Source organism: Dryas octopetala, chromosome 1 (genome assembly GCF_963921425.1).
Source record: "Dryas octopetala chromosome 1, drDryOcto1.1, whole genome shotgun sequence".
Taxonomy (NCBI): domain Eukaryota; kingdom Viridiplantae; phylum Streptophyta; class Magnoliopsida; order Rosales; family Rosaceae; genus Dryas; species Dryas octopetala.
Window position 1 is genome coordinate 15,889,760 of NC_141366.1, and position 11,348 is coordinate 15,901,107.

The following is an 11,348-nucleotide window of genomic DNA, read 5'->3' on the forward strand; positions in this document are numbered from 1 at the left end:
GTGAGTGGTTTCGGCTGGGGGGGGGATGGGTTTCGGTGGGGGTGGGTTATCGGGGGAGGGTGAGTTTCGGGTGGGGGGTGGGTTTCGGTGGGGGTGGGTATTTAGGTGGGGGGTGGGTATCCGGGGGGGTGGGTTTCGGCGGGGGTGGGTATTTTCGGGGGTGGGTTTCGGCGGGGGTGGGTTTTCGCGGGGGTGGGTTTCGGCGAGGGTGGATTTTCAGGGGAGGGGGGTGGGTCTCCGATGTGAGGGGGTGGGTTTCGGTAGGGGGGTGGGTTGCCGAAGGGGGGGGGGGGTTTTGGGTTTCGGGGAAGGAGGGAGGAGGAGGAGGAGGCGAAGGGAGGAGGAGGAGGAGGAGGAGGAGGAGGGAGTGAGAGCTGAGGGAGGAGGGTGCGGCGCTGCGAGGGTGAGGGAGTGAGTGAGCCAGAGTGACTGAAGTGAACCCAGAAATGGGTATAAGCTTAAAGACTTTGGGCGACGAACATGAATTCGTCGCTCAAAGTGACTTTGGGCGACGAACGTGTTCATTCGTCGCCTAAAGTGACTTTAAGCGACGAATTCATGTTCGTCGCCTCTATGGGCGACGAACATAAATTCGTCGCCCAAAGTGACTTTGGGCGACGAATGTGTTAATTCGTCGCCTAAAGTCACTTTGAGCGACGAATTCATGTTCGTCGCCCAAAGTTGTTGACTTTAGGGCACCGATTTATCCCGCCATAATTTCAGGCTTTGGGTGACGCACTCTTCGTCGCCTAAAGCTACATTTCGTCGCCCAAAGTTGAATTTTTTTATGAACCATGATCGTTCATACGTTCTAGCTCCAATACCAAACTTCTAGATCTCCAATTGACCTAATATTTTAGAGGAATGATCTTTGAGTGACAAACTAATAAATGAACGGTTCAGATCGTTAAAAACACAATCGACATATAAGGTTCTACATATAAATCAGTGGTTTTTGCATTTGAAGAATAAAATTATATCAACTCTTTCGTTAAAACCTTGTAGCTTCAATAATTGTGAAGACCACAACGTGATTATCACAATCAGAGCCATTCTTCATATATGTTCATACTCAAAGATCAACCTTGGAAAAAATCGGCTCAATCGGAGTTCATCTACCCGTTCGATTATTATTATAAGAATCAAGATCGTTCATACATCCTAAATGCTAAACCTAACTTCTACATCTCCAATTGAGTTAATTTTTTGCATGGATGATCTTTGAGTGAGGCACTAAGGAATGATCGGTTCGGATCGTTAAAAACACAATACAAAAGTGATCTTCTACATACAAATACACTTGAAGAGTATAATTATATTAACTTTTGGGTAGAAATTTTGGTGATTCAACAATTTGTGAAGACTACAATGTGATTTCAACGATCGGAACCGTTCATTCTATTCATTTATACTGGAAGATCATCCCTGCAAAAAATCGGCTAAATCGGAATTCATCTCATACTTCGATTCGTATTACAAAATTTACAATCGTTCATAAGTTCAACCACCGTTACCTAACTTTTACATCTTCGATTGAGCTAATTTTTTGCATGGATGATCCTTAAGTGAGCCACTAAGGAATGATCGGTTCGGATCGTTAAAAACACAATACAAAAGTGATCTTCTACATACAAATACACTTGAAGAGTATAATTATATTAACTTTTGGGTAGAAATTTTGGTGATTCAACAATTTGTGAAGACTACAATGTGATTTCAACGATCGGAACCGTTCATTCTATTCATTTATACTGGAAGATCATCCCTGCAAAAAATCGGCTAAATCGGAATTCATCTCATACTTCGATTCGTATTACAAACTTTACAATCGTTCATAAGTTCAACCACCGTTACCTAACTTTTACATCTCCGATTGAGCTAATTTTTTGCATGGATGATCCTTAAGTGAGCCACTAAGGAATGATCGGTTCGGATCGTTAAAAACACAATACAAAAGTGATCTTCTACATACAAATACACTTGAAGAGTATAATTATATTAACTTTTGGGTAGAAATTTTGGTGATTCAACAATTTGTGAAGACTACAATGTGATTTCAACGATCGGAACCGTTCATTCTATTCATTTATACTGGAAGATCATCCCTGCAAAAAATCGGCTAAATCGGAATTCATCTCATACTTCGATTCGTATTACAAAATTTACAATCGTTCATAAGTTCAACCACCGTTACCTAACTTTTACATCTCCGATTGAGCTAATTTTTTGCATGGATGATCCTTAAGTGAGCCACTAAGGAATGATCTGTTCGGATCGTTAAAAACACAATACAAAAATGATCTTCTACATACAAATACACTTGAAGAGTATAATTATATTAACTTTTGGGTAGAAATTTTGGTGATTCAACAATTTGTGAAGACTACAATGTGATTTCAACGATCGGAACCGTTCATTCTATTCGTTTATACTGGAAGATCATCCCTGCAAAAAATCGGCTAAATCGGAATTCATCTCATACTTCGATTCGTATTACAAAATTTACAATCGTTCATAAGTTCAACCACCGTTACCTAACTTCTACATCTCCGATTGAGCTAATTTTTTGCATGGATGATCCTTAAGTGGGGAATTAAAAAATGAATGGTTATGATCTTTGGAAATACAATCGTATAGTATGTTATTACATATATAAAATTGTAAACAAAAAAGTATTCTTACTTTGGGCGAGGAACTACAAATTTCGTCGCCCAAAGTTATTTTAGGCGAGGAACCTCACAATTCGTCGCCCAAACCATTATTACAAAACAGGATGACCCTTTGGGCGACGAACAGGTTCGTCACCCAAACTATGTTTGGGCGACGAATATAATTTCGTCACCCAAAGTATCTTTGGGCGAGGAATATGTATATTCCTCGCCCAAAATGAGTTTGGGCGACGAAATATTTTGTCACCCAAAGTAAGTTTGGGCGACAAATTTTCGTTTTCCTCGCCCAAAGGCACTTTGGGCGACGAACATGTATATTCCTCGCCCAATGTATTTCTCAATTAATTGTTTGTTGTTAATGTTTAGGCGACGAAATGTGTTCGTCGTCCAAAGTTACTTTGGGCGAGGAACGTTTGATTCGTCGCCCAAACCTCCTTTGGGCGACGAACATGTTCGTCGCCCAAACCTTTATGACATTGAGCGACAAATTTTTTTGTTCGTCGCCCTAAATTGCTTTGGGCGACGAATATATGTTCGTCGCCCAAAGTTTGGTCGCCCAAATATGTTTTTCTTGTAGTGTGAAGTGTTCGTTTATCATAAGGTGAAGAAACTAAGTTAACATGTCAACAAATTAAACCCCACCCTCGATGCAATTGGCTCATAAAATGCATTAATTGTTGGTGGGTTGTTACATGGATTGCCAAATATGCAAAGTAATGGTCGTACATGTTACACTACTTTGTGAAACATCTTGTTATAAGAGTATATATTCGGCACCAACGTACAGTGATTGATTCGATTTTGTTGAGTACTTGCAGGCTATCTCGAAACCTATGGCTTGGCATAGATTTGGCTCTTCTGATTTAGACGATAATGAGGATGATGATGCAGGATCATACTTTATCAGTACTGCATGTTGGAAGAGGGATATATAGCCCATTGATATTTGCCTTTTTATATTAAGCAGGTTGAGATTAATGGCCCCATTTCTTAGCTTCTTATTGTTTCCACTCCACATATATATGCTAGTCATTACTGCAGCTTAATATTCATGAAGCTTCTATCGAAGCTCCGAAAGCTTTCACTTATGGTTTTATGAGGAAATGCAGATGGTCATAATGCTCAAAGAGACATGCATCTGCGTCGCCTTACTCTAACGGGCCACTATGGGCCATTCAATTAATTTTAATAGTTTTCTCATTCACTCAATTAATATTGAGAGTCATAATTGAAAATCAAATACTAAAACCCTAGCACACAATTTAACATGACAGACCCTTAATTCATTCTTAGCATATATCGCTTCACATCAATATCCTGGAGTGTACGTGGTGAAACGAAAATTTATATTATACATACACAGATGTACCACCCACACTAGCTGATAGACAACTTTGTATATAACCAAATTACAATCACAAATCAAATACCGTATCTTTATTATACCATACAATTTATCACGACAAACAAGTTTATTCCTAGTAAATTGTGCATAATTGTGAAAGATCGAAAACACACTCAAATTGTACAAAATGATATTGAAAGCAAAAAAAAGAACCCAACTGAGAGCTAGCTTTCCCTTCATGCATGCTCTCTGTCCAACGATATTATGCCTTGCTCTTTACCAATTTATTGATCTTCAAGTAACGCCTCTCCAGAGAGTTTCGAAAGCGACGAGGCAAAATCTTCTTAATTATTTTCTTAAATATGAATTTCACAAATTTAGTGAATGCATAATACAATGGAAATTGCACCAGTCCGAACCCAATAACTGGAAGAAGGGCAACAGTGTAAACCAGAGACCTAGTCCACTTCTTATGGAGATCATTAATCAACAGAAAAATGGTAGCACTGAATGCGAGCATGGTGGTTATCATGGACATGAATAGTAAGGCGAATCCAATAATCAACTTGCGCGGGAGCGAGTGACGAAAATATGGGTACTCAAGGGGAGAGGTTAAGATAGAGAGGAACATTACCACAGAGGCCAATGAGCTGGCGAGCGAGGTAATGTCCATGATGGTGAAGACCCAGAAGAAAGGAGAGTCCAGGAAAATAGGAAGGCCACTATTTTGGTCATTACCTCCGGGAACCGTGTAGGCCGCTGCAAAGACTAGGGTGGCCACCAGGACCGCCACAACTGTGCATGCTTGAGCAGTCTCTTTCATCCAGTCTTGTGCCGATTTCAGGAGGTCTTTGTGTTGTTCATTGAACAGCTCCACCGCCGTCTGATTCTCCTTGTTGCGGTGCATGGTATAATGACGTGGTACTATCTTTTGCACACGCTACAAGGGATAAAAATTCAAAATGCAATTAATTGACACCCAATTACGTTTAATAAAAATTAATGTTATATATATGCAAGGTAGAGATCATGGATGGATGAGTGGCTGACCTGCACCCAAAGCAACTCATCTTGCAATTGCATGGCAGGACCACTTAAACGCTGATCTGCTGTGTTGTAATGTCTGCTATCAGAAGCTTGGTGCAATATGGTGTTGCCCTCAACGTCGATCCTGGGAGCCAACCTTGAAAAAATTGTTTGTTTACTTTTGAGAAGCTTAAAGATCTCATACTGACGGTGCCTAATGGCCACATGCAAAATGTTGCGTTCATTATCACTAACGTGCTCAATAGCTTGAGGATGCACCTTCAGTATCTCTTCCACAACTGCCACTGCTCCTGTTTTAGTTGCTATAAGCAATGGGGTTCCATATGAATATACATGCGGCTTCGATATGGTTGGTTCATTTTTCTCTGTCACATCCTCTTCTGCTTTGGCATTTTCTAGTTTTTTGGACCCCAGGGAAATCACGGTGTCTTTATTTTTGTTACTGTCCATCCATGAAGAGTCTCTTTTGATGAGTAAATGGGTGAGTTTCTGCAGTGCTTTTTGATTTTTCTTTTCCTTCCAGATCGTGTTGATTGTTGGCCACCCTAATCAAAGAGAAATTAAGCGATTCATTGATGAAATTAAAAGCATGAAGTAGTAATTAAAGGCCAGAAATTAATATTAATTAAACAACCTGCAGCAAGGAAGTTCCATATGGGCAAGAACACCATCTGAACACCATCTGCAATTTTATGCATGCAACTCGATCAGGAACACTTTAATTCGATCATGTGTGTGTGTATCTATCGAAAGTACATGTGATCTATTAGTGGTCACCATGTATTTATACAAACGTACAGAACGTACATGACCCAATCAAGAAATTCCATATAAAAACTGAAAATTAAAGAGAACTAAATTAGAACCTAACAACAATAACATCCCAAATAAGCTAAAGAGGTAAAATCGCATTTTCGAGAAGAGTGATGTTATTCCCACCCACCGGTTTTATTTCCCCACCCCTCTTCAGAAAAAAAAAAAAATAATTATAATTTTCTTCTTTATAAAATTACTAAAAAAGGCATATTTGAAAAAAAAAAAAAAAAAAAACAAAGCGTACTGAAATTGCCAATGGTCGCTCACCCTTGACCGCAATTGACTTGAGAGGTGCTCCACCTCTTACCAATGGAACACAATTGGTGAGAATCCAATTGAGAGCATTAAAACATGGTAATCTATAAACATACAGATAACTATTTGTGATCATACATTGATAAAAGTAGTGTAGTTCTGAAAAGCAACAAAAAAAAAAAAAAAAAACACCAGCAAGGGGGATCTAACATATATAAATTTTCAGTTCAATTTTTTTTTTCATTGATTAGGACAATTTAAAATATCAATTGATAAATTGGACAATACTTGTTTACTCTAATTTTTATTTAACAAATGTACATGTATTTTTTGAAGAGAAAATCAGTCACTTTCTTCTGAAGAGGTTAATAGAAGTAAAGTTTTGAGGGTTGGGGGAAAGGGAAAGGAGAGGGTGGAGGAGGAGGAAGGGATATATAGGGGCTGTTTGGGAATAATTGCGGGTGTGAGGAGTAGATTTATTTTTTTAAAGAATAGTTTGTGAGGTGTGAAAATAAAGTGGATAAGAAAATAAGAATTAATGAAGGGTACGTGGCAATAGTGCCACTCTTTCGAGAAACAACAAACCAGAGTTTGAATAAAATGTACTTATCAAGGAAAATAAAGAAACTTCTTTGGTTGGACAACGGTCAAATGGTTAAACTCACAAAAAAAGAACTGATTATATATATATATATAGGTCTATCTTTCATTTAAGGGTAAATAAGGGATCTCTTATAGGGTTTACTCCATATTGTATTTTGATGATCGGAACATCTATATTTTAGATCTTCATTAAAAAATTATATTTGTAAAAAATTAGCTAAATCGAAAATCATTTACCAGTTTTATTAAATAGTCATAATTTTAAATGTTTATTAAAAATATTTTGTTCATTTATTTATTTGATTAAATTTAGATAGCCTAATATATGGTTTCTGATTCATTTAATTTGTTCTAAAGATGCTATTTTAATAGAGACCTAAAAGATAAATGATTTGGATCGATGAAATGCCATATGGAGTGGACCCCATAAAAAATCTTTAAATAAAATTATTTGAGGGTCTCTCAATGGATATATATATATATATATGGGGGTATATCTTTAAAATCGATTCAGAATATTACAAATTTGATTACCTGCAAGCTTCTTCCTACAGCTAGATTGGTGGGGTTTACTCGAGCTGCTCTCTAGATCGTCCTTTTGATTTGGTGAGACCAGATGAACTTCAACAGGAAGGCCTGCATAATAAATATTAATGCAATATATGTTACTGTTAGTGCGTTTGCATACCTTGAGAAATTAGTTCATCCTGATATACATATATAGGAGTAGATCGAGTAGGTTGTACAATAATAAACGAGCATCTTCCATGTGCTTTTGTGAAATTCTGGTTTGAAGGCCAGTGGCATTTGGGCTAGCAATTGAAGGCTTGTCCATCCTTCATTTTCCTCTTCTTCTGCAAGAAATTCGTAGTTTGTCTGTAGCCAAAGAGCAGTCTCTGCATTGAAAAGCCAAAAGATGAGGAAATCAATGTATAATGTAAGAATTGGTTCAATCGTGAGCATTCAATTCAAAATCAAATAGCAATAGGTTAGTGAAGAGGGAGGTGGAGGGGTGGGGTGCGTGGTTGCTGACTGGCCGGTTAGTAATATATGTATTGTAGTATTAGTTTATAGATGAGCGCTCTAAAGCTAACTGGCCGGTTAGCAGATTAATACGAAGTTAACTACACTTTGGGGCTTACCCATGGACGAATGCACGTTATGGGCTGCATGGGCTGCAGCCCATGCTCTTTTTTTGTTTTTTTAGCTTACCTAGGTAGCTTAGCCCACCCAATTTCCATCCCAAGCCCAGTAGCCCACTACTCACAATTTAAGTATTTTTTTTTTTCTGCTCAGGAGCAACTTCTCACATGCTGCAGCTATTGCCTCTTTGTTTAATGAAAAAAAATTACTTTTACTTCCACTCCCCCGAAAATAGCCCATAGATCCCCACTTGCTCCAACTTCTTTCCTCTGCAGCTCCAAAACTCATCTCCCCGACCCCACACAAATAGCTCAACCCTCCAATCTCCAGGGGTGCCAAGCCGCCAAGGTATTATATATGTATTTGCACCCAATCTCTATACTTTTTTTTTTTTGCTCAACTATCTATTAAAATTAGAAATTTTTGCAATTTTTAAAATTTTAAAATTTTTTAAAAGGTATTATATATCTATATGTAGGGCCCAACTTAGATAGTGTTATATTGTATTTGCATTGCATGTTTAATTGTTGTATTGCTATCCTTTTTTTTGTGCGATTTTTTTTCTTTATTTAGATATGCATTTTTAGGATAAGGCTCATTATGTTCTCCCTAATTAGGAATAACTTTTTTTTTTTTCCTAATGAAATTCATTCATACGGTCGAGTTTTACTCGTAAGCTAAGTTTAGCCCACCCCATTTTGAAATCCTGGATTCGTCCCTGGGCTTACCACATAACTAATCTCATAATCCGAACCGTCCATTTTTCAGGATTCACTTCAAAAATCATCATTGCAAAAATATCAACCAAATCGGAAATTATTAAGTCATCTAACTGTGCTCAAATAAATAGACGAACATTGTTTTGAATAAAAGCATATAGATAGTTATTATTACAATCAAATGACTAAATGATTTCCAATTTTGGAGATTATTTACAAAAATGATATTTGAAGTGAGGTTTAATGAACGGTTCGGATTATGAAATTAATTACATCGTGTGGTCGGTCCAAAATTGTGGTTAGCTTTCTATTAACTTGCTAATTAGTTAACTTTAAAACATTTTTGTAAGAATAATGCTATTTGGACCAAATTAAGTGACCAAATGAGATAGATCAAGTGAAGTGTCACTTGGGAAGATGTGGAGTTGAGGACTACATAGAGATGGGGACCACCTCAACAAGTGAGGTGTCACTTGGTCCTTCTCATCTCGTCACTTAATTTAGTCCAAATAGCACTACTCTTCTTGTAATATACATGATTAGGCCCAGTCTAATGATGATCCCTAAACAGCTAGCACTCGAGCAAATGATCAACAATTAAGAATCAACATACAGCCCAACATTAGGGAAAATTTTATGCGGACACTGCATATGCGATGATGACGTATGTGTTTTCGATCATTGGATCCGACGAGTTCACTTTTTTCACCTTAATAAAGGTATAGATTTTAAACCATTGAATCTGTATGTGCATCACATAATTAACAATTAATCAATATACTTAAGAATTAATCAACCTACAGCCCAAAATTAATATTAGTAACTAAGGAATTAATCCAATTGAGAATTAAGGGAGGGTATGTGATGTGAGATATATGGAGATGGAGATGTGTACCAAAACGTTGGCTAATGACGGTGATATGAAGAATGGACATTCGATCTTCTTTTCTGTGCAAGTGGTGCTCCATGTTCTCCACTCTCTGCGCGAAAAACTTGACCAAGTGTGTGTGGCCGAGAGCAGCAGCTCTGTAGAGTGGGGTTTCTCCCAATTGGTTCCGAGTCTCTAGCAGAGGTTCTACAACATACTCACGGCTTTTGCCTAGCATGCCAAACCTGTCCAACAAGAATTCCGCTGCTTCCAGATTTCCGGCAAAAGCCACCTGGTGAAGAACGGTGTTTTCGTGGCAATTACGCGACATCACGACCTCGCGCTTCTTCTTATCACTTGGTAACAGATCAATCAACTTGTCAAGCACTTCTTTGCCTGGGAAGACTAAGGCTACTATATGAAAAACATTGTCATTGTCCAATGTCAAGTCTTCAAGTAATTCTTCGCTTCGTCCCTCCAAGTGCCGTATCAGTCCTTCCCAGTCATTGTCTTCCAAAGCCAGTTCATAGGGCTCTTTCATTACTCTAAATTTCCTCTTATTTCTCTCCAATATTTGAGTCTGATCATTTATCTCTTCTCTCCTTGCTTCCTCCATCCGATCTCATTTAACTATCTATCAAGTGTTGCTTGTTGCTTTGCTTTATAGCAACTTTGTAAATAGTCGCATATGCTTTGATTATTGAATAAAAACAAAGTTGGATCGAAAAAGCATATCAAAGTTAATAACTATTAATTGGTCTAATGATAGCATCCAATCTTTCCTTGATGGGAGAAGATTCTGAATACAAACATTATAGGACAACCCAAAATAAACAAACTAGAGATTAACATGTGTTTCATGTTAATTTGGTCCCTACTTGTGTAGAAAAATTAAAAGTATCCATCGTGCACCACATGCATTGGATGCTGAATTTTCACCAAACACAAAATTAAAGATGTCCATAATTAATTGGAGTGTAAACCTTTCTATTAACTTTTCTTTTCCAAAAGAAAAAGTTATGAGCCGACGTGGATATCATAATTAAGTGGAGAGCATATAATTTGTCCCCTATTTCTTTGTATCACCTCAATCTATCTCATTTATTTCAATAATAAATGTGATCTACACTTGAACATACTTTAACTTTATCGATCTCTTATCGTTTTAATTTATTCTTAATATTTTATTCCTTTTTGTCACTAAGTAAAACATGAAAAACGTTAGCTCATCCATGAGTCCATGACCCTTCCCCCTCCCCTCTAAACCAAGGCAGATCCACCACTGCTTGATCCCCCAGCCCCCCTCATCGTCCCATTCCAACGTCAGCTCCATCAAACCGGCCGGCCATTTAACAAAAAAAAAAAAAAAAACCAAGAAAGAAATTAATAAAAGGTTTCTCTTTCGATGACATTACGAAATTATATGCAAGAAAAGATAGCTCCATTATTAAAAGAAAATAATAAAATGGATCATTTTATGATTATAAAAATATTCAAACTGATCATTTTATGACTATGAATATATTTTCTCCTTACTTTCCCAGTGAAAATTAAATAGGTTAGTGGACCATATATAGTGCTGAAAAGAAGAATATATACCAATAAATGAGACTATTTTAATGTGGACGCTCGGTCCCCATATTGGTCATGCTGCTCATGCATGCATACGCTGGCCTGCATTGCACATAAATTATTAAGGGTATATTACATTTGGCATCCTATAAATTTGGATGGTTATTTACTTTACCCCATTATCTTTAAAACTCTACAATTTATACTATAAGCTTCCGTTTGATGCATAAAATTAAATAAATTAAATAACTAGATTCATGTACGTTCAATAAAGAAAATGAAGGATGTCTTTTATCTTAAAGCTAGAAACA

General features: G+C 37.4%; 1 protein-coding gene across 1 annotated transcript; it reads right to left on the minus strand.

Moving 5' to 3' along the window:
- Nucleotides 1-4,089: 4,089 nt before the first annotated feature.
- Nucleotides 4,090-10,160, minus strand: LOC147298475 (uncharacterized). Its single transcript, XM_086228078.1, has 6 exons — nucleotides 9,493-10,160; nucleotides 7,482-7,631; nucleotides 7,270-7,371; nucleotides 5,696-5,743; nucleotides 5,065-5,606; nucleotides 4,090-4,954 (listed from the first exon to the last, which is right to left on the minus strand). The coding sequence occupies exons 1-6, from the start codon at nucleotides 10,079-10,081 to the stop codon at nucleotides 4,277-4,279; spliced, it is 2,109 nt and encodes a 702-aa protein (XP_086084204.1). The 5' UTR covers nucleotides 10,082-10,160; the 3' UTR covers nucleotides 4,090-4,276.
- Nucleotides 10,161-11,348: the final 1,188 nt, after the last annotated feature.

What these genes read in the sequence shown, in the direction of transcription:
- LOC147298475 (XM_086228078.1), bottom strand. Translation starts at nt 10,081, where the DNA reads ATGGAGGAAGCAAGGAGAGAAGAGATAAATGATCAGACTCAAATATTG. An exon ending in CTGTAGGAAGAAGCTTGCAG is followed by an intron (nt 5,744 to 7,269) that starts GTAATCAAATTT and finishes ATAAAATTGCAG; the next exon opens with ATGGTGTTCAGATGGTGTTC. An exon ending in ATGGAACTTCCTTGCTGCAG is followed by an intron (nt 5,607 to 5,695) that starts GTTGTTTAATTA and finishes CTCTTTGATTAG; the next exon opens with GGTGGCCAACAATCAACACG.